The sequence below is a fragment of the Capricornis sumatraensis genome, chromosome 2, assembly GCF_032405125.1.
Source record: "Capricornis sumatraensis isolate serow.1 chromosome 2, serow.2, whole genome shotgun sequence".
Lineage (NCBI taxonomy): Eukaryota > Metazoa > Chordata > Mammalia > Artiodactyla > Bovidae > Capricornis > Capricornis sumatraensis.
Genome location: NC_091070.1, coordinates 182,521,885 through 182,545,944, shown reverse-complemented (window position 1 = coordinate 182,545,944; position 24,060 = coordinate 182,521,885). Strand labels below are relative to the sequence as shown.

The 24,060-nt window shown below is 37.1% G+C and overlaps 1 protein-coding gene across 1 annotated transcript in view; it reads left to right on the top strand.

The window, feature by feature from the left end:
- The window catches only part of EFCAB7 (EF-hand calcium binding domain 7), a 58,956-nt gene that overhangs the window by 7,346 nt on the left and 27,550 nt on the right, over positions 1-24,060 (top strand). Inside the window, exons 3-7 of the mRNA XM_068966610.1 lie at positions 9,684-9,895; positions 10,525-10,611; positions 11,160-11,355; positions 11,818-11,939; positions 20,953-21,094. Of these exons, the coding sequence (XP_068822711.1) occupies positions 9,684-9,895; positions 10,525-10,611; positions 11,160-11,355; positions 11,818-11,939; positions 20,953-21,094 (759 nt within the window). The remainder of the gene's footprint in view (positions 1-9,683; positions 9,896-10,524; positions 10,612-11,159; positions 11,356-11,817; positions 11,940-20,952; positions 21,095-24,060) is intronic.

The window sequence follows — 24,060 nt, the reverse complement described above, 5'->3', positions numbered from 1 at the left end:
TCCATATCCTTAGGCACCTGGGAATATATTAATCAATGTATTTGGAATATAGAAAAGGAAATATAGTAGTTTTTGATGTTAGCAATACTAGACTTTTTGAGTTAATGAATTTTCTCTTTTGTAATAGATCACTGTACTTTGTTATAAATCACTGTGTCCTTGCTATGTAAAAATGTAACTTTATCACTATCTTAAGACTAAATAGATCTTAAGGGGAACATTGGTGAAAGGATTTTCATTTGTTGGGCTGATGTTTGCTGCTAAATCTCCATGTTCCCTACCCTTATAATGAATATAACTAACATATAGGAGAAATGAGTATTAACCTTTAAGCATATAGGAGAAATAAGTATTAACCTTTAAGATTAATCATGTTAACCTTGGGTTAAATAAATTCCTTTCTTGATTGTAACTCACTACACCCTCACCCTATAGGAATGTAACTTTATTTGGAGGGTGGTGTCTGGTTTAAGAAAAAACACCCTTAGAAAAAATAAGTTTTTGGTTATCAGAAAGGATCATAAAATCCCTAAGACCTTCTTATGTGAAGCACCTGATTTTGATAAAGGTCAGGACTGCTGACCCCCGCGTGACTCTGTATTCATCCCTATGTGTAACAAAAGGTATATAAGCAAACCCAAAAATAAAGAAATCGGATCAGTTTCCGGAAAGACTGATCTCCCCCATGTCGTTTCTTTCTTGCTTCCTGTTTTTCTGGCTGAATTCCCATCTGGAGCATGGATGCTATTCCACGTAGACCAAGTTATTCAGCTTCTTTTTCTCCACTAATCTTCCTACTACACTATCCGTTTCTAATCTCTCTGTATATCTATAATTAAATATGTATTTTTCCAAGGACGCCGACGCCGTCCCCACCTTCAAATTCCCTGGACCCACCGGGGCTGGACCCCGGCAGAGATGATCACGTGGTTTTTGACTTTTGTTTATGTGATGTATCAGAAACAAACTTGACTGATTTGTGTGTTGAACCATCCTTGTGAACTTGGAATGAATCCCGGTTGGTCACAGTGTATGATCTTTCTCATATGTTGTTGGATTTGGTGTACTAATATTCTGTTGAGAATTTTTGAATCTGTACTCATCAGAGATTTTGGCCTGTAGTTTTCTTTTTTGGTGATGTCTTTGTCTGGTTTTGGTAGCAGAGTGATGGTGGCTTCATCAAATGTCCTTGGGAGTGTTCCCCCCTCTTTAACTTTTTCAAAGAGTTTGAGAAGGGTCAGTATAAGTTCTTGTGTGTATGTTTGGTAGAATTCGCCTGTAAAGTCATCTGGTCTTATAGACTTTTGTTTGTGGGGACTTTTTTAAGTTACAAAGTGAAAGTGAAAGTTGCTCAGTCCTGTCCAACTCTTTGCGACCCCACAGACTATACAGTCCATGGAATTCTCCAGGCCAGAATACTGGAATGGGTAGCCTTTTCCTTCTCCAGGGGATCTTTTCAACCCAGGGATCAAACCCAGGTCTCCCGCATTGCAGACAGATTCTTTACCAGCTGAGCCACAAGGAAAGCCCCCTTTAAATTAAAAAATCTATTTCAATTCTAGTGATCCATCTTTTCAAATTGTTCAAATTATATGTTTCCTCTTCAAAAAAAAATCTATTTCTTTGTGGTTCAATTTTGGTGGCTTTTTGTTTCCAGTAAACGTACAGGTTTCTAGGACAAGAAACTTGTCCATTTCTCTTTGTTTGTCAAATTTGTTTTCACATGATTATTCCCTTATGGTGAGGTATCAGTTGTTGTTATGTCTCTTTTTTTCATTTCTTATATTATTTATTAGTGTTCTCTCTCCTTCTTGGTGAGCCTGGCCAGAGATTTGTCAATCTTGTTTATCCATTCAAAGAACCAGATTTTGTTTTGTTTTCTTTTCTTTTACTTTTTCTATTTTTTTTAATCTCTATTTTATTTCCTTTCTGATCTCTATTACTTTCTTCTTTTTGCTGACTTTAGATATTATTTGTTCTTCTTTCTCTAGTTCTTTTAAGTGATAGGTTATTTATTTGAGATTTTTCCTGTTTTGTGAGGAAGGTCATATTGCTTCCCTCATATGAATTTCCCTCTAATAACTGCTTTTTTAAAAAAAAGTTATTGATTTTTTAATTGAAGGGTAATTGCTTTACAGATTTTTGTTGTTTTCTGTCGAACCTCAACATGAATCAGCCATAGGTATACATATATCTCCTCCCTTTTGAACCTCCCTCCCATCTCCTTCCCCATCCCCCCCACCCAGGTTGATACAGAGCCCCTTTTTGAGTTTCCTGAGCCATACAGAAAATTCCAGTTGGCTATCTATTTTACATATGGTAATATAAGTTTCTATGTTACTCTTTCCATACATCTCACCCTCCCCTCCCCCCTCCCCATGTCCATAAGTCTTTTCTCTATGTCTGTTTCTTCATTGCTGCCCTGTAAATAAATTCTTCAGTACCATTTTTCTAGATTCCATATATATGCATTAGAATACAATATTTATCTTTCTTTCTGAGTTACTTCACTCTGTATAATAGGTTCTAGGTTTGTCCACCTCATTAGAACTGACTCAGATGTGTTCCTTTTTATGGCTGAGTAATATTCCATTGTGTATATGTACCACAACTTCTTTATCCATTAATCTGTCGATGGACATCTAGGTTGCTTCCATGTTCTAGCTATTGTAAATAGTGCTGCAGTGAACAATGGGATACATGTGTCTTTTTCAGCTTTGGTTTCCTCAGGGTATATGCCTAGGAGTGGGATTGCTCAGTCATGTGGTGGTTTTATTCCTAGCTTTCTAAGGAATCTCCATACCGTCTTTCATAGTGGCTGTATCAATTTACATTCCCACCAACAGTGCAACAGGTCTTTTCTCCACACCCTCCCCAGCATTTATTGTTTGTAAACTTTTTGATGGGGGCCATTCTGACTGGTGTGAGGTGATACCTCATTGTAGTTTTGATTTGCATTTCTCTAATAATGGGAGATGTTGAGCATCTTTTCATGTGTTTGTTAACCATCTCTATGTCATCTTTGGAGAAATGTCTGTTTAGGTCTTTTCCCCACTTTTTGATTGGGTTGTTTGTTTTTCTGGTGTTAAGTTGTATGAGCTACTTGTATATTTTGGAAATTAATCCTTTGTCAGTTGTTTCATTTGCAATTATTTTCTCCCATTCTGAGGGTTGTCTTTTCACCTTGCTTATAGTTTCCTTTGCTGTGCAAAAGCTTTTAAGTTTAATCAGGCCCCACTTGTTTACTTTTGCTTTTATTTCCATCACTCTAGGATGTGTGTCATAGAGGATCTTGCTTTGACTTATGTCATCAAGTGTTCTGCCTATGTTTCCTCTAAGAGTTTTATAGTTTCTTGTTTTACATTTAGGTCTTTAATCCACTTGAGTTTATATTTGTGTATGGCGTTAGGAAGTGTTCTAATTTCATTCTTTTACATGTAGCTATCCAGTTTTCCCAGCACTATTTATTGAAGAGGCTGTCTTTGCCCCATTATATATTCTAGCCTCCTTTGTCAAAAATAAGGCACCCGTAGGTGCATGGGTTTATTTCTGGGCTTTCTGTCTTGTTCCATTGGTCTATATTTCTGCTTTTCTGCAAGCACCATACTGTCTTGATGACTGTATCTTTGTAGTGTAATCTGAAGTCAGGAAGGTTGATTCCTCCAGCTCCATTCTTCTTTCTCAAGACTGCTTTGGCTACTCGGGGTCTTTTTTGTTTCCATATGAATTGTGAAATTTTTTGTTCTAGTTCTGTGAAAAATGCCATTGGTAATTTGATAGGGATCGCACTGAATCTGTAGATTGCATTTGGTAGTAAAGTCATTTTCACAGTATTGATTCTTCCTACCCAGAAACATGGAATATCTCTACATCTGTTTATGTCATCTTTGTTTTCTTTCATTAGTGTGTTATAATTTTCTGTGTACAGTTCTCTTGTCTCCTTAGGTAAGTTTATTCCTAGATATTTTATTCTTTTTGTTGCAGTGGTGGATGGGATTGAGTCCTTATTTCTCTTTCTGATTTTTCATTGTTAGCATATAGAAATGCAAGTGATATCTGTGAATTGATTTTATGTCTTGCAACTTTGCTAAATTCACTGATTAGCTCTAGTAATTTTCTGATACTGTCTTTAGGGTTTTCTGTGTACAGTATCATGTCATCTGCAAACAGTGAGAGCTTTACTACTTCTTTTCCAATCTGGATTCCTTTTATTTCTTTTTCTTCTCTGATTGTGGTAGCTAGGACTTCCAGAACTATGTTGAATAATAGTGGTGAAAGTGGACACCCTTGTCTTGTTCCTGATCTTAGGGGGAATGGTTTCAGTTTTTTACCATTGAGAATAATGTTTGCTGTAGCTTATCATATATGGCCTTTACTGTGTTTAGGTAGGTTCCTTCTATGCCCATTTTTTGAAGAGTTTTAATTATAAATGGGTGCTGAATTTTGTCAAAGGCTTTTTCTGCATCTATTGAGATTATCATATGTTTTTTATCTTTCAGTTTGTTAATATGGTGTATCACATTGATTGATTTGTGTATATTGAAGAATCCTTGCGTCCCTGGAATAAACCCAACTTGATCATGGTGTACGAGCTTTTTCATGTGTTGCTGAATTCTGTTTGCTAAAATTTTGTTGAGGATTTTTGCATCTATGTTCGTCAGTGATGTTGGCCTGTAGTTTTCTTTCTGTGTGTTGTCTTTGTCTGGTTTTGGTATCAGGGTGAAGGTGGGCTCGTAGAATGAGTTTGAAAGTGTTCCTTCCTCTGCAATTTTTTGGAAGAGTTTTAAAAGGATGGGCATTAGCTCTTCTCTAAATGTTTGATAGAATTCTCGTGTGAAACCACCTGGTACTGGGCTTTTATTTGGGGGGAGATTTTTTTTTTTATCACAGCCTCAGTTTCAGTGCATGTATTTGGGTTGTTCATCATTTCTATTTCTTACTGGTTCAGTCTTGGAAGATCGAACTTTTCTAAGAATCTGTCCATTTCTTCCAGGTTATCCATTTTATTGCGATAGAGTTGTTCATAAGAGTCTTTTATAATCCTTTGTACCTCTGCATTGTCTGTTATAACCTCTCCTTTTTCATTTCTAATTTTGTTGATTTGATTCTTCTCTTTTTTTCTTGATAAGTCTGGCTAAAGGTTTGTCAATTTTATTTATCTTCTCAAAGAACCAGCTTTTAGTTTTATCTGATAACTGCTTTTTATGCATCCCATGATTTTGTATGGTTGCGTTTTCCATTATATTTTAAACTCTTCTGGTTGCAGATATCCCACAAACCAGTGAATTTGGTCCTTACTAGGTGTGTCAAATGACGTGGTGGTCTTTAGTCTTGAGAGGGGTGGTAAACAGAAATACCAGATAATATTATATTCATGTCAATTTCATCAAGGCAAATAACTTTATGAGTAGAGAAACTGAATTATTTTATCAACTTCAGAAGCAGTTTCCTGAAATAAAAATCTGGCATATTTTTGCAACAAGGTCTTAGATTTGAGGAAGTGCATTTTAGGAAATATAAAATTTCAATTCATTGCGATTTATATTTTATTATAAATTATAATTTTGAGTTTTTTCTGTGCTTTTGAAAGTTGATTGAGATCATGAATTTACTAAGTTTAAAAGTTTAACATGCCTTCTGCTACTGTGGCATTTCAGTTCAGTTCAGTTCAGTCGCTCAGGTATGTCCGACTCTTTGCGACCCCATGAATCGCAGCACACCAGGCCTCCCTGTCCATCACCAACTCCCGGAGTTCACTCAGACTCACGTCCATTGAGTCCGTGATGCCATCCAGCCATGTCATCCTCGGTCGTCCCCTTCTCCTCCTGCCCCCAATCCCTCCCAGCATCAGAGTCTTTTCCAGTGAGTCAGGTCTTCGCATGAGGTGGCCAAAGTACTGGAGTTTCAGCTTTAGCATCATTCCTTCCAAGAAAATCTCAGGGTTGATCTCCTTCAGAATGGACTGGTTGGATCTCCTTGCAGTCCAAGGGACTCTCAAGAGTCTTCTCTCACCACACAGTTCAAAAGCTTTGGCATTTAGTTTGTGTTAATAAATCAATGAGTATGTATTACTCAGGTGCTATCAGTCTTACAGAATTATCTGGGAGGATAATAATGCAATGCTTACCTTTTCAGCTTTTGGTTTTATTGTAGAATAGTCTATAAAATTGCAATGATAGCTTTCAGATAATCTAGATTTTAAAAAACTGGTTTTGTGAACCAGTGATGTCTCTTTCTTAACTATTGTGCTTTTCATTGGTATCTGTCCACCTCTTATGTACATACCATGTGCTTTGACATTCCATTTCAAAATAGGATAAAGCAGTTTCTTTTTCTTTCCCCAAAGTTTCTTTTTGTCCTCCCAACTTACCAGTAATATAGGTATTATAAACTCACGTCAAAGCTTAAAATAAACCCTGGCAAAAGATCAGTATTTTGGTGTAAACCTTTAACCATCTACATTTACACAGTTTTTCACTGTTTGTTGTCGTTGTTGTTCGGTAGCTAAGTAGTGTACAACTCTTGGGGACCTCGTGGACTGCAGCATGCCAGGCTCCTCTGTCCTCTGCTATCTCCGGGAGTTTGCTCACATTCATGTTCATTGAGTCGGTGATGCTCTCCAACCATCTCATCCTCTGCCACTCCCTTCTCCCTTTCATTGTTATTGGACTTAATAATGAGCTCCAATTCTAAAACTAAAGACTAAAGTTAGATTAGTATTTACTAAACTTTACCTATTTCTTAGATATGGAAATGTATAACTAGTACATATTTTGGCATAATTTTATTCTGAGAAAGTTGTTCTTTTAAACAACTTAATAGTACATTTAAAAAGTATTTTATTATTGAAGATACCAACAAGCATTTGAGCTGCCACTTGTGGGAAAGACTTATACATCCATTTTCACAGAGCTGGACAGAAAAAACACCCTTTTCCAACAACACAAGAGACAACTCTACATAAGGACATCACCAAATGGTCAATGCCAAAATTAGATTGGTTACATTGTTTGCAGCCAAAGACAGGAAACTCTATACAGTTAGCAAAAACAAGACTTGGAGCTGACTGTGTCTCAAATCATCAGCTCCTTATAGCAAAATTCAGGCTTAAACTAAAGAAAGTGAGGAAAACCACTGAGTCCTTCAGGTATGACCTAAATCATACCCCCATAAATCAAATCCCTTATGATTATACAGTAGAGGTGGTGAATAGATTCAGGGGGTTAGATCTGGTAGACAGAGTACCTAAAGAACTATGGACGGAGGTTTGTAACATTGTAGAGGAGACAGTGACCAAAACCATCCCAAAGAAATGTAAGAAGACAAAGTGTTTGTCTGAGGAAATGGCTGGGGAAAGAAGAGAAGCGAAACGCAAGGGAGAAAGGGGAGGGTATACCCAACTGAATGCAGAATTTCAGAGAATAGCAAGGAGAGAGAAGGGCTTCTTAAATGAACAGTGCAAAGAAACAGAGGAAACTAATAGAATGGGAAAAATTAGACGTCTCTTCAAGAAAATTGGAAATCTCAAAGGAACATTTCATGCAAGGGGGGGCATGATAACGGACAGAAACGTAAAGGACCTAACAGAGGCAGAACAATTTAAGAAGAGGTGGCAAGAATACACAGAACTGTCAAAAAAGGTCTTAATGACCCACCATAACCATGATGGTTTGGTCACTCACCTAGAGCCAGACATCCTGGAGTCTGAAGTCAAGTGTGCCGGTAGGAAGATTACTACCAACAAAGCTAGTAGAATTGATGGAATTCCAGCTGAACTGTTTCAAATCCTTAAAGATGATGCTGTTAAAGTGCTGCACTCAATATGTCAGCAAATTTGGAAAACTTGGCAGTAGCCACAAGACTGGAAAAGGTCAGTTTTCATCCCAGTTCCAAAGAAGGGCAGTGCTAAAGAATGTTCAGACTATCAAACAATTGCATTCACTTCCCATGCTGGTAAGGTTACTTTTAAAATCCTTCAAGCTACTTCAGCAGTACTTGAATTAAAAACTTCAAGATGTACAGGCTAGGTTTAGAAAAGACAGAGGAACCAGAGATCAAATTGCCAACATCTATTGGATTATAGAGAAAGCAAGGGAATTCCAAAAAAACACCTACTGCTGTTTCTTTGACTACACAAAAACATTTGTGTGGATCACAACACATTTTGGGAAATTCTTAAAGAGATGGGAATACCAGACCACCTTATCTGCCTCCTGAGAAGTCTGTATGCAAGCTAAGAAACAGGAGTTAGAACCTTACATGGAATAACTGACTGGTTTAAAATTCAGAAAGAAGTACAAGGCTGTATATTGTCACTCTCTTGTTTAACTTTTATGCAGGGTACATCATGTGAATTGCCGGGGTGGAGGAAGTTCAAGCTGGAATCAAGATTGCCAGGAGAAATATCAATAACCTAAAATATGCAGATGATACCACCATAATGGCAGAAAGTAAAGAGGAACTTAAGAGCCTCTTGATGAGGGTAAAAGAGGAGAGTGAAAAAGCTGGCTTAAAACTCAACATTCAAAAAACAAAGATCATGGCATCCGGTTCCATCATTTCATAATGAGTAGAGGGGAAAAAGTGGAAGTAGTGACAAATTTTTCTCTTCTTGGGCTCCAAAATCACTGTGGATGGTGACTGCAGCCGTGAAATTAGAAGACACTTGCTTCTTAAAAGGAAAGCTATGGCAAACCTAGATAGCATATTAAAAAGCAAAGACAATCACTTTGCCAACAAATGTCCATATAGTCAAAGCTGTAGTTTTTCCAGTAGTCATGTACAGATGTGAGAGTTGGACCTTAAAGAAGGCTGAGTGCTTAAGAATTGATACTTTCATTTGAACTGTGGTGCCACAGAAGACTCTTGAGAGTCCCTGGGACAGCAAGGAGATCAAACCAGTCCATCCTAAAGGAAATCAACCGTGAATATGCATTGGAAGGACTGATACTGAATCTGAAGCTCCAGTAGTTTGGCCCCCTGATGCGAAGAGCTGACTCATTGGAAAAGACCCTTATGCTGGGAAAGATTGAAGGCAAAAAGAGAAGAGAGTGACAGAAGATGAGATGTTCGGATAGTATCACCAATTCAATGGACATGAACTCGGGCGAGCTCCAGGAGATAGTGAAGGACAGGGAGGCCTGGTGTCCATAGGGTTGCAAAAGTTGGATGTGACTTAGTGACAGAACAACAACGATGAACATTTTAGACATCATGACATTGACAGTAATATTCTCAAACTAATGATTTCCTCATAATTAAGGTATTTGTTGAACCAGAAAAATAATAAATTATTCATTTTCTTTATTCTTATGTCCTCAAAACAATTAAGTGAATGGTTGTTTTTAATCTGTTTTTTTCCACCAGGTATTCTTATGAGGTAAATCAGATATTATCAATTAATTAAATTATGTAAGTTGGGAATAATGTCAGAATGGGAAGAACCTATTTAATGCTGGCATTAATACATTGAGAATTTGTAGCTGGTATAATAACATGTATATTTTCATATTTGAAAGTCAGGCATGTATTGATTTCACTAGACTATCAACACCAAAGTTAATATATTGGTATGTGTGTACTTTTATATAACGTTATAGTGTATAGTGATTTAAAGAAAAAATATACTTAAAATACTAATTCCAGATGTTACTGTAACAAATAATACTTGTTTTATTGGGCAGCTCTTCAGCACGCAGGAAGAAATCCATCCCAAAAGACCATTAATAAGTATTGGACTCCTCAAACTGCCAAACTGAATTTTGATGATTTTTGTATAATTTTAAGAAAGGAAAAAGCAACCTCAAAAGCAGAATTGCTAAAATCATTTAAGCAATTAGATGTAAATGATAATGGCTCTATTTTACACACTGATCTTTATAAACTTCTAACAAAGGTAAGATCTGTCAGACAGTTTTATAATATGCCTATTTTGCAAAACAACTTGGAATCTAGCTTTGGCTACCAAAGTCCACGTGAGAAATAACTGTTTCACTGGCAGGTGAAATGAATCACTTATATATTGTTTGTAAAGTACTTAAGGATCCTTCTATATGAAGCATGCTTTTTTTAAAAAAAGAGAAAGTATAAAATGGAGCCTATGTTGTAATCCTCTTGTGCTCCTTTGCAGTTCTTTCCTGCCAGAACAATTTGTAAATCAGTGACAAGTTCATATGTGATAAGTAAAAGAGAACTAAAGTATAAATGAGATTCAGAAACCATTGTTTCTTGGTACAACACGAGAAAGTATTCTTACTCTAAATTTAATAGTTATTACTGAATCTATGATATATATATTTGAGATTTAGTAAACTGAAATTCAGTTTTTATATACCTTATAAAATTTAATAAAATTGTGAAATTTTATTTTATGTAATGGGTTCATTCTTGCTTGACATTATACTCATTCTGAGATTTTTAATGAAACATATATTCAAACTTACTTACAGAAAAGATTAAAATTTCCATTCTCCCCATACATGACAAAGTAATCGTCATGTTGGTTTAAATACTTTTTTCTTCCAGAAAGGTGAGAAGATGACTCGAGAAGAAGTAAATGCCATAATAAATTTGGCTGATGTAAATGCAGATGGCAAATTTGACTATATCAAGGTACATAAACTCATTCTGACGTAAATTTGCTTACTGGATAGAAGAGGTATTTTTAAAGAGGCATATCATTTAAATATTGACAATAATATATATATGTACTAATTTTACTTGAAATTTAGTCTCTCCAGTTCAGTTGTAATCTGATGACTACATTAAAAATAATATTATCAAGTTAAAGTACATGCATGTGCATACACACACAAACACATACTCTCGTCTCTGAAATATGCCTTTCCGAGAGTGGAAGAATCATAAAAATTATTTAGAACAAATACAAGTCTACACGTCTTGTAAAAAAATAATAATAAATCACCTCTCTTTGTGTAACATTTTATTTTCATTCAGGGTATGGCCTCCTCATTGAATTATGGCTGCATTTCACTAGGGCACTTGAGAGTGGTCAATCTGATTCAAGAAAATAAAATGAGTAACCTAGTTCAATAGGAAATATATTCCATCTATCAGTCTTGCCTACTAATGTACATTTTCTCCTCCCAAATGTATGATTGAATGTTTTATCCACTGGAATACTTTTTTGTTTCCTGTAGTTTTGTAAATTATATATGGCAACCAATGAACAGTGTCTCAAAACGGCTCTAGAAAAATTGGAGGTTGACAGTAAACTGAGGCGTCAACAGTTTGGAAGCCACATGGAAGGGTCCCCTGAAAGGGACCCATCACCAGTACCAAAAGCATCACCTAGAATCATAAGAAAAACTGATCAGGAATCATTCTCAAATAAAGGTATTTACTTTTCTGTTAAGAATTAAGGATCATAGATAAATTTTTCCCTCTGTCTTAGCTTATCAGTGATAAATGAAAACCCAACTTTTGATAGCTACTGTTTCTGGACTCACTTAACTATAAAAATCTAGTAAAGTAAAATTTTATTATGGAACTTGACTTGGCTATGCTTATTATGTTTTATTTAAAATTTCAGGCCAAAAAATGGCATATTTAAATAAAGAATCTTTTTAGTAGGTCATAAATTCTGAATTAAATAAATCTTATTAGTAGATCATAAATTAAAATCATAAAGAGCCATTAAAGCCTTATAAATATAAAATCTTCTGAGTTTATTTCAATAGGAAGAACAAAGAGAATGAAATTAATATATAGTCCTTTCATACTACACTGTGTTTAGAAACAGACTTCTTATTGACAGCTTTTCATAATGTAAGACTAAATAACTATTACTTCTTACAGGTGACACCAGGAATTCTTCACTGGCAACAGCCAGACAGTTCAAAACATCTGTTTCCTTAACAGTTACCATGGGTGCTGATAGTAATCAAAACTCAAAGTTAATTGAGCCACACTCAATAAAGGTATAGTATTTTAAATGAATAGATACAACTTTTTCTGAAAACAAATTTGACATTAAATTTATTAATGACTATTTAGTGTTCACAGAGAATAGGTAAAGTTTATGAAGTAATTCTTTGAGGATTTTTGGGGATCACAGCATTTCTACCTATAAGCCAGTTCTAATAAGTTTAATGATGAATAGGAATATTAAAAGGACTTCAGTTTAAAAATAATGATTCTTCAATTTTTGAACTTGATGAAGAGATTATGAATGTACTTTGCCAAGCAGTTTTTTGGTTTTAACAAATACTTTTAATAGGTGCTTCTTATAAATAAATCATTCATTCAGTATCAAGTTCCTTTGAGAGAAAGACAGCAAAGTCACTTTGCTAAGTCAATATTTGTAGAGTGTTAATATTGATCTTCTTCCTTTGTTTTTCCTTTCTAGACTCAACCTTTACTAGTTTTCTTTCAACAGAAAATAATAGCTACAGTAATATAAAACATTAACTGGAAACTGCTAGGATACATTAAAAATGTGTATCTAGGGACCTCTGTAAAAGGGGGGAAAATGGTTATGACCACATACTATAACTGCTGTTAGAAAACTGAACTGATTGTTCTCAAGAGCTACATTTTTGTTTCAAATAACAACTCTGTATTTGTTATTGAACTCTGAAGTCCCTTATATCTTTAAATTGCTAGACAGTGACATTTGTTCTATATTAAAATTTTAAAACATATCTCAAAGGAATTTTGTTCAGACTGTTTAGGAATCTATACACCCTAAGCAATTTGGTGTGCGTGTCCACCATGTTCACGCACAGTATTTAGTGTTCCAACAATATTATTTTCCACCGATGGAAGCTTTCTGTATTTTGCGACTAAATTAAGTGCTAATGAAATCAACTTAGTTAAATAATTGTTGTTTACCTGGTATAATTATATACATAAATATAATTTTAGCCAGTATAAATAAAAATTTATTCTATCCATGTGCCTCTGAGGGTAAAGCATTTAAATATTAATGTGAGTTATATTAAGGCCAACTTTTTCTGTGCTTCATGCTGTTATTAATTGGGCCCACACCAACAGATATTCATTAAAAAGGTAACAATGTGAACTATTTTTAGTGTAGTGGGCACTGAATAAAAAAATGAAGATTTCTGTTTCATTATTAATAATATACCAAGTTAGAGTAGCATAATATTTCATTTATTAATTCATTTAGTCAACAAATATTTAGTTATGCCTTGCCACACAGCTTGTGGGATCTTAGTTCCCTGATCAGGAATTGAACCCAAGTCCTCAGCTGTGAAAACATGGAGTCTTAACCGCTGGACTGCTAGGGAATTCCCATGACAACAAATATTTATTGAATGACTATTTTGTGCCAAGCACTGTTCTGAGGTGCTGGTTAAAACCTTAGAATGGACAGACCTGTGTTTAAATTTTAGCTTTGTCACTTAATAACTGTGTGACCTCTGATAAGGTAGTCAGCAGCCCTTCTGAGTTTTAGTTTCCTTATGTATAAATTGGAAGTAGTTATATTTAGTGTGTTTTTTAAAGATTTAAACACATAACGTATATAAAGGAGAAGGCAATGGCACCCCACCCTAGTACTCTTACCTGGAAAATCCCATGGATGGAGGAGCCTGGTGGGCTGCAGTCCATGGGGTCGCTAAGAGTTGGACATGACTGAGCGACTTCCCTTTCACTTTTCACTTTCATGCATTGGAGAAGGACATGGCAACCCACTCCAGTGTTCTTGCCTGGAGAATCCCAGGGACGGGGGAGCCTGGTGGGCTGCCGTCTATGGGGTCACACAGAGTCGGACATGACTGAAGTGACTTAGCAGCAGCAGCAGCAACATATATAAACCATTTATCACAGTGCCAAGGATGTATTAATAGTTTTACTTTAATAAATAATATTGTCCATATTACTATAAGAAGGTGAAGTCACTCAGTCATGTCCAACTCTTTGCATCCTCATGGACTGTAGCCTACCAAGCACCTCCATCCATGAGATTTTCCAGGCAAGAGTACTGGAGTGGGTTGCCATTTCCTTCTCCAGGGGATCTTCCCGACCCAGGGGTCAAACCCAGGTCTCCCACATTGCAGACAGATGCTTTATGGTCTGAGCCACCAGGGCAGTCCAAAGTGAAGTTGCTCAGTCGTGTCCGACTCTTTGCAACCCCATGGACTATACAGTCCATGGAGTTCTCCAGGCCAGAATTCTGGAATAACATTACAGATGGATTCTTTACCAGCTGAGCACAAGAATACTGGAGTGGGTAGCCTATCCCTTCTCCAGTGGATCTTCCCAACCCAGAAATCGAACCAGGGTCTCCTGCATTGCAGGTGGATTCTTTACCAACTGAGCTATCAGGGAAGCCCAGTATTATTATGGAACAAAGAAATTACTGCAGGTCTTAATATGGGAATGACATGATGAAAGATAATTTAAGAAAAGTTATTCTACTGTTGTATTGGGTTTCCCTGGTGGCTCAGAGATTAAAGCATCTGCCTGCAATGTGGGAGACCCGGGTTCAATCCCTGGGTTGGGAAGATCCCCTGGAGAAGGAAATGGATGGAGAATCCCATGGATGGAGGACCCTGGTGGTCTACAGTCCACGGGGTCGCAAAGAGTCAGACACGACTGAGTATTATATATGGAGGCTTCAAATTAGGGAGACTGTTGAGAGGGTGATAGAGGACAGCTAGGCCAAGGGTAGTACCTGAACATAGTAAGGAAGGGACAGATCTAATAGACCGGTGGTCCCCAACCTTTTTGGCATCAGGGACCCGTTTTGTGGAAAACAATTTTTCCATGGACCAGGCCAGGTGGGGAATGATTTCAGGATGATTCAAGTGCATTACATTTATTGTGCACTTTATTTCTATTCTTTGGCTATCTCAGCATATTCCACCTTGACCTTTGGGTTAGGGTTTGCTCTCTTATGAGAATCTCATGCTGCTGCTGATCTGACAGGAGGCAGAGCTCAGGCAGGAATGCAAGCGATGGGAAGCACTGTAAATACAGATGGAACTTTGCTCCCTCTCCTGCTACTCACCTCTTGCTGTGCAGCCTTGGGGCTGGGGACTCCTGTAATAGACAAGGCCAAAATTAATCTGTAGGCCATAGTGATTGTGTAACAGAAGACTAAATTTTTGCATCTAATGACATCAAGAACAAGGAAAGGTATTTAGGTATTAGGAATTAGGTGAGAGGTAGTAGGAGAATTTAATGATTGAATGAAGAAGGCATACTGTCAACTTGTAAATTTTGTGACTTTCATATAAAATCTAATGTTTCTTGGAAATACTTCATAGCTTTCATATTTCTTACCTGACATTTTCTTGTCCTTTTCCTGATCTTGATATTGCCTACTGTTTTGTATTCTCTAATATTTCTTACATGAGCAGAAATGGTTTTTTTAAAAATCTGTGATCCTTTTGTTGTTCAGCAGAATTTAGTTCTTTGTTTGCATTTTACTTTGAGGTTACTTTTAAATTTTTCTTAAGTTCTATATGTTTCTTAAGTTTCACAACTCTAAAAAGTACTTGGTTAGGAATATAGTTATTGTCTAATTTGTTTTAATTGAGATTGGTAGAAAAACTTAAGATAATTTTCTTCAAGTACTTTAAATCTATTTTAAACAAGTTTACTACCTCAATTTTATGTATAGTGGAGAAGTATGGAATTGGGACAGATAAGAAGGGTCTTTTCAGAAATTAGAAAATTATTGTAATGGAGTATGCATTAGCCAGATTGTAAACCATAAATCCACACAAATGATAAAATACTTGAATTACACCCTTCAAGGAGGAGGAAATATAACCTTTACAGGAACTATACATGTATTACTTTCTGTATGCTATACATAGGTACTGTATCACTGTTCTTTTCTCAGCTCTCAATTCTATCTAAATATTTACTTTAGATTTTCTCATGTACAGGGGATGTCAGAAATATTTCTTTGAGAGAATAGCTTCCGTTGACAGTCATGGCTAAAATTAGAGAAAGTCATGAATTTTAAATTCCAGAGATTCAGTATTATATCCAGACTCCTAGTTAGAAATGCCTACATATATTTTATATATATGTGCCATGTGCTTAGTCGCTGAGTTGTGTCCAACTCTTTGCGACCCCATGGACTGTAGTCCACCAGGCTTTTCTGTCCATGGAATTCTCCAGGCAAGAATACTGGAGTGGGTTGCCATGCCCTTCTCCAGGGGATCTTCCCAACCCAGGGGTCAAACCCAGGTCTTCTGCACTGCGGGCAGATTCATTACCATCTGAGCCACCAGGAAAGCTCATTTTACATATATATATAGTATAATATGTGTATAACATATAAGTTATATATATAAAACAAGAAAAATATAAACATTTTATTCTTGAAATGGTTGTCTAACTTAATTTTTATGAAAGCTCCAGATAATTTTCTTATAAAAGTCTCACATTTTCAAAATGTTGATCAGTTCAACTTGTTGATTAGTTTGGCAATCCATATCAAATTTTTCCCTTACAAATCATCTATTTAACCTCTTGTTTTTAAGTATGTACAGTTTATAATTCTTTAATAACAAAAAAAGTTCAATAGCAGTCTGTTTACTTACTTTTCTTAACAGATAGCAAATAGCCTTCTAATAATGTAATATAAGGTATCTTTATAAGAAATAAGTGATGTTGATGATGGTGATGATGACATACAAGTTCCTCTTTTGACCAAGTCTATAAACTGAACTGAACTGAACTGATAGCTGATGAAGGGCTTTCCAGGGAGCGCTGCTGCTGCTAAGTCACCTCAGTTGTGTCCGACTCTGTGTGACCCCATAGACAGCAGCCCACCAGGCTCCCCCGTCCCTGGGATTCTCCAGGCAAGAACACTGGAGTGGGTTGCCATGTCCTTCTCCAATGCATGAAAGTGAAAAGTGAAAGGGAAGTCATTCAGTCGTGTCCGACCCTCAGCGACCCGATGGACTGCAGCCCACCAGGCTCCTCCATCCATGGGAGTTTCCAGGCAAGAGTACTGGAGTGGGGTCCCATTGCCTTCTCCATCCCAGAGAGCACTAGTAGTAAAGAACCCGCCTGCCAATGCAGGAGACATAAGAGATGTGGGTTTGATGCCTGTTCAGAAAGATCCCCTGGAGGAGAGCTTGGCAACTCACTCCAGTGTTCTTGCCTGGAAAATCCATGGACAGAGGAGCATGGCAGGCTACAGTCCATGGGGTTGCAAAAAATCGGACATGACTGAAGCGACTTAGCATGCACGCAGACATGGCAGACCGACTGCTTAATAATTCTGCCTCACCTAAACCTTTAATGATGCAGAATTGTATGTCAAAACAGATTAAATTCTCTACAGTGCTCCAGGAAAAATATAATTTTACTGATAAATTTGTTTTTGATAGCTAGAATTTTCAACTTTCCTATTTTTAATTTATGCTTTTAAGCATTTCCTTATACATTATGAATGGAATAATATTTGTGTATGACAAATGAATTTTTTCCTTTTATATGAATTTACTTGAATTGGTAGAATGTAGCACCACCTTATGTCCTGTGTAAGAATTACAAGCTACTGTTTTATTTCTGCTTTATATTGTCAAAAATTATACATGGAATTTCTTACTCAAGCATGCTAAGATTTTATTTTAAACTGAACCTTCTTTCATTTTTCTCAAACTGTCAATCTATAGTCTTTTCAAATTAATTTATTTGAATGAGCCAGATATTTTGTCAGTACTTTTTTCTTTTAATTTATAACATTTTAGTATAGGTCCTAGAGAAAAAGCTTTGTGTGATTGAAAGTCTGTTTGTTTTAAAGGAAATTTGGGGTTGAATAAGCATTGTGTGTTTAATAACTCTGATAGATCTAAAGAATTTGAATTCTTCCCTTAAAACAAGAGAGGTACAAATTCTCCTAATGGTGTTACTTAGTATTCAAACTAATCTGATTATCATATTGAAGTTTGGTTGATTTATATAGCATGGCATTTGGCTTTCTTCTATTTTATAATAGCTATTGTCTTACCATTTTCTAGCCTTCTTAACCATGTATTATATTTGATGTCTTTCAAAGAAACTTATAGACACGCTTCTACCTATACCTTTTCTAAAACTAGAATTTAGGGAAGACTTCTAATAAAAATTTTAACTCACTCCCCAGCCAAATTTTATAAAAACATCTGTCAGCCAGAAATATCATAAGCACATGGAGAAATTCTTCATCTTCAAGTTTGCCAAATGCCGCATCTTGTCATCCAACCATCTTGTCCTTTGTCATCCCCTTCTGCCCTCAATCTTTCCCAGCATCAGGGTCTTTTCCAGTGAGCTGCCTCTTTGTATCAGGTAGCCACACTATTGGAGCTTCAGCTTCAGCATCACTCCTTCCAATAAATTTTCAGGATTGATATCCTTTAGGATTTGCTGGTTTGATCTCTTTGCTGTCCAAGGGACTTCTCTAGCATGACACTTTGAATGAAAGTATCAATTCTTCACACTCAGCCTTCTTTATGGCCCATCTCTCACATCCGTACATGACTACTGGAAAAACCATAGCTCTGGCTATACAGAGCTTTGTCAGCAAAGTAATGTCTCTGCTTTTTAATACGCTGTATAGGTTTGTCATACCTTTCGTTCCAAGGAGTAAGCATCTTTTAATATCATGTCCACTGTCTACAGTGATTTTGGAGTCCAAGAAAATGGTCTGTCACTGTTTCCATTGTTTCCCCATCTATTTGCCATGAAATGATGGGACCAGTGTACCAGGCAAGGTGCATTGCTTTTTAGTTTCATTTAAACATTTTTTTAACCTAGGGGTAGGAGGCAGCTATCGGAGAAGGCAATGGCACCCCACTCCAGTACTCTTGCCTGGAAAATCCCATCGACAGAGGAGCCTGGTAAGCTGCAGTCCATGGGGTCGCGAAGAGTCGGACACAACTGAGCGACTTCACTTTCACTTTTCACTTTCATGCATTGGAGAAGGAAATGGCAACCCATTCCAGTGTTCTTGCCTGGAGAATCCCAGGGACGGCAGAGCCTGGTGGGCTGCTGTCTATGGGGTCGCACAGAGTCGGACACGACTGAAGCGACTTAGCAACAGCAGCGGTAGCACGAGGCAGCTATACCCATAATTCTAACACAAATTAAAGAAATTTTTTAGCTACTAAAATTTGTTTTTTTTTAGCAAGAAAACCAAATAATTATATTTACACATCAGTTCAGTCGCTCAGTCATGTCTGACTCTTTGCGACCCCATGAATCGCAGCACGCCAGGCCTCCCTGTCCATCACCAACTCCCGGAGTTCACTCAGACTCACGTCCATCAAGTCAGTAATGCCATCCAGCCATCTTATCCTCTGTCATCCCCTTCTCCTCCTGCCCCCATCCCTCCCAACATCAGAATCTTTTCCAGTGAGTCAACTCTTCGCATGAGGTGGCCAAAGTACTGGAGTTTCAGCTTTAGCATCATTCCTTCCAAAGAAATCCCAGGGCTGATTCTCCTTCAGAATGGACTGGTTGGATCTCCTTGCAGTCCAAGGGACTCTCAAGAGTCTTCTCCAACACCACAGGTCAAACGCATCAATTCTTTGGCGCTCAGCCTTCTTCACAGTCCAACTCTCACATCCATACATGACCACAGGAAAAACCATAGCCTTGACTAGACGGACCTTAGTTGGCAAAGTAATGTCTCTGCTTTTGAATATGCTCTCTAGGTTGGTCATAACTTTTCTTCCAAGGAGTAAGCATCTTTTCATTTTATGGCTGCAGTGTATAATTCTGAATAATGCATTATCATATATATTATAATAATTTCATAAATATGAAGTTTTAAATCATTCAAATATTAAATATTAGATTAAAAATCATGGTAGATATTAAGTGTAGGAAGAAAAGAATTTTGAATATAGCTGGTAGTTTGGAGAGAAAGCAAGGCCACCTCAGTTCAGTTCAGTTGCTCAGTTGTGTCCAACTCTGTGCAACCCCATGAACTGCAGCACGCCAGGCTTCCCTGTCCATCACCAACTCCCGGAGTTCAGTCAGACTCACATCCATCGAGTCGGTGACGCCATCCAGCCTAGATTCAGATACAGTTTTACAATCAATGAGAATTGTGAATTAAGCATATCACTTTATTTTTCAGACATTCATCAGTTAAAAGAGGTCTGTACTGAGTTGCTTTCTAGATTTCTATCTTTAATATTCTGTAATTCTAAATTAATATTCTTTATCATTCTAGTTGGGTAAATGTAAATACAAGGTTAGTTGAAAGTCTATACATACTCTTACTCATCATTAATAGTTGAACTTTTGACTGAAGCCCAGCTTTGAACTTCACTGTGTTATAAAAACTTTGAATTTACTACCCTATTTTCTTTTTTAAAAATTTTATTTATTTTTTAGTTGGAGGATAATTCTTTGCAATATTGTGTTGGTGTCTGCCATACATCAGCATGAATCAACCATAGGTATACATACAGCCCCTCCCTCTTGAATTTCCCTCCCACCTCCCAAGCATCCCATCCCTCTGGAGCTAATTTAGAGAGGTCTTTCTCAAAACTAGTATTTATCAGCATTTTGCTATAGCTGTGAAGTGAATCCAGTGTTTTAGTTACCTAGACTCAAAACAAGTATTTTGGTTGTCACATACTTTATCTTTTAAATATAAAATCCTATTGCTTTTTCTGTCAACATATCGGTTTTAACAATCCTTAGTTCTTCATTCTTAGTATGCTCTAAGCACTAACCTCACCCTGATTATTGCACCAGCATGTTTATTTATTACTTTGTTTCAGTACTTCTCCAACTCTCATGAACTGTATTTTTCATATTTCTCCTCTCTATTATATCTTTTCCTAATTTTTTGTTATCTAAATACTGCCTCTTAAAGATGTCACAAATTCCTGGACGGCATTGGCTCTAGTTGACATTTCTTTTTATATCTTAGGTTTTTCTTCATTGCTCTTCATGCTGGAAACTTGTAATGAACATTCTTTGAAACAAATTTTTCCTTTATTCCAGGAGTGGCAAGGTGTACAATCAAAAGGCTGCTTTTTCTTAGAAGAAGATGGTGAAATCATTAGTCATCAATACAAGATGCAAATAGCTCAGAGATCCCTGGTTTATATAACAATTAAGCCATTAAACCTGAGTCAAGCTGAAGGCAAGTTTAAATTTTCTATATTTAAAAAAAAAACATCACTTTATGCCAGCTTTAAGAATACTTATGTAAGGTTTTGATGGTTCTAGATAGTGAAAAAGTGGATTTGCCTAAGAAACGTGGTTACGTACATTTAAAGAAAGTTGTTTATGCACTATGTCGTCACATTATGCAAAGTAAGAAACATGTGGTTACATACATTTGAAGAAAGTCGTTTGTACATTGACTATGTTGTCATATTATGCAAAGAACAAAATGTTACCTCGTTTCCTCTTGACATAGAATTAACTTTTTATCCACTAATTAATCCTTAGCTTTTTCCATTTATCAATTTGTTAAATGAATATACATGAGAGAACTTTGGTGGGAGCATTCAGTTCAGTTCAGTTCAGTCGTGTCTGACTCTTTGCGACCCATGAACGCCAGGCCTCCCTGTCCATCACCAACTCCCAGAGTTCACTCAGACTCATATCCATCGAGTCAGTGATGCCATCCAGCCATCTCATCCTCTGTTGTCCCCTTCACCTCCTGCCCCCAATCCCTCCCAGCATCAGAGTCTTTTCCAATGAGTCAGCTGTTCGCATCAGGTGGCCAAAGTACTGGAGTTTCAGCTTTAGCATCATTCCTTCCAAAGAAATCCCAGGGCTGATCTCCTTGCAGTCCAGGGGACTCTCAAGAGTCTTCTCCAACACCACAGTTCAAAAGCATCAATACTTCAGCACTCAGCTTTCTTTGCAGTTCAACTCTCACATCCATACATGACCACTGGAAAAACCATAGCCTTGACTAGACAGACCTTTGTTGGCAAAGTAATGTCTCTGCTTTTCAATATGCTATCTAGGTTGGTCATAAAATTGGGACAAATAAAGCTGCAAGTATTTTTGAATACCTTCAAAGTCCTATATCATATGACTTAGTCCTTATTTAATAATTTTTATATCCATGATAATACTTTTCTGTACACCAATGATAGATAAAAATTAATAATTTCCTAGCGTCTGCAGTCGGAGAAGGTGATGCCACCCCACCCCAGTACTCTTGCCTGGGAAATCCCATGGACGGAGGGACCTGGTAGGCTACAGTCCTTGGGGTTGCGAAGAGTCGGACACGACTGAGCGACTTCACTTTCACTTTTCACTTTCATGCTCTAGAGAAGGAAATGGCAACCCACTCCAGTATTCTTGCCTGGAGAATCCCAGGGACAGAGGAGCCTGGTGGGCTGTGGTCTGTGGGGTTGCACAGAGTTGGACACGACTGAAGTGACTTAGCAGCAGCAGCAGCAGCACTGTCTACAGTGGTTATTACATAAGTTTTAGTGAAACATGGCTTATATGTGTGCTTTTGCTAGGTGTCCTTTTAAAGTTGACTATTCCAAATATCAATCTTTATTTTCCTCTTATTATGTTTACATGTAAACATCTACTTACTAGAGGATTCTTCCCCACTTACATTGTTTTTCCCTCCTATAGTAAAGATACTCAAAGTTTTCACTGTGTATCTTATAGGACACTGAGAACATTTGGTCGTTGATACTTTTACATGATAATTACAATAATAATTTTTCAGATAAATGTATCAAATCTACAAAGTTAATGTAGTTGTTAATTCTTTGTATTGTTATCAATATTTTTCATTCATTTATTTGTCAACTATTTTTTGAGGACCTCATAAACCAAGTATCACTTTAGGTGCTTAAGATACACGACAGTGTGACCTCATGAACTTACATTCTAATAGAGGAAATAATAAATAATAAATATAATAAATAGTAAGTCACATGGTGTGTTAGAAGGTGATAAATGCTGTGGGGAAAACAGAGAGGATAAGGGGCATTGTGAATGCTGAGGGAATATGGGTTACCATTGAAAGGGAGTAGTTAGTGTATGCTTCGTTAGAAGTTGACATTTGAGCAGACTTTGAAAGAGGTATATTAATTATCAACTGCTATGTAATAAGCTACCCCCAAAACTCAGTGGCTTAAAATAATTCAACATTTGTTTGCTCATGAGCAGGTCTATTGGACAGTTTTTTGGTCTGAACTGGGCTTGGCTTTTTTCTGTAGAGCTCACCCATACCTCTGTGATCAGCTGCAGGATAGCTCGTGGCTGGCTTTAATTGATCTTGATTGAGCTCTTTTCTCTGTGTGGGCCTCAGCTGAGACAACTTGATTTTGCCTTGTGTAGTCTCTTATCCTCTAGTAAGTTAGCTTGGACTTGTTCTTATGGTGTAACAGGAATCTGAGAGAGAAAGCAGAAGCAGCATAGGCCTGGGCTCAGAACCGGCACATTACTTCTGTTACTCTCTGTTGTTCACAGCAAATCACAAGGCAGGTACAGATTTACAAGGTGGAGAAATAGATTTTATCTCTAGACGAAAGAGCTGCAAAATCACATTGCAAAGGGCTGTGGATGCAGACAGGAATAGCCATTTTTGCTGTCTTCCACAGAAAGCACGGGAACAAGTTTAGTGGATGTAGGGGTGGTGGAAGGGATGGATGAAGAGTGGAGCAAGGGGCAGGTAGAGGGAATCCTCTGTTCAGAGGGTCGGAGGTGTAGAGTGCGCCTGGTGTTAGAAGAACACGGTGGCTAGAGTGGCTATAATGAAGTAGGGAAGGAGAGAGTGGCAGGAGATGAAGACAAGGGAGAACAAGGACAAAATCAGGTAGAGTTTTGGTTTTGCGATAATGTTGTAAAAGTCCAAAACTTGGACTTTTGCTCTGAGAGAAATAGAAATGAGAAACCCTTAGGAGGCCGCCATCAAGATTTTCTCTTCATCTTTGATTTTCAGTAGTTTGAATATGTGTCTTGATGTTTTTTGTTTTTGGTTGATGCTGTTTTTTAATTTTGGAGAGGTTTACTTTTTAATTTGTTGTTTGTGTTTATTTTTTTGGTATTTATCCTGTTAGAAAGCCCTGAGTTTCTTGGATTTATGTTGGTTATTGTTTTCAGAAAATGTTGCATCTTTGTTTC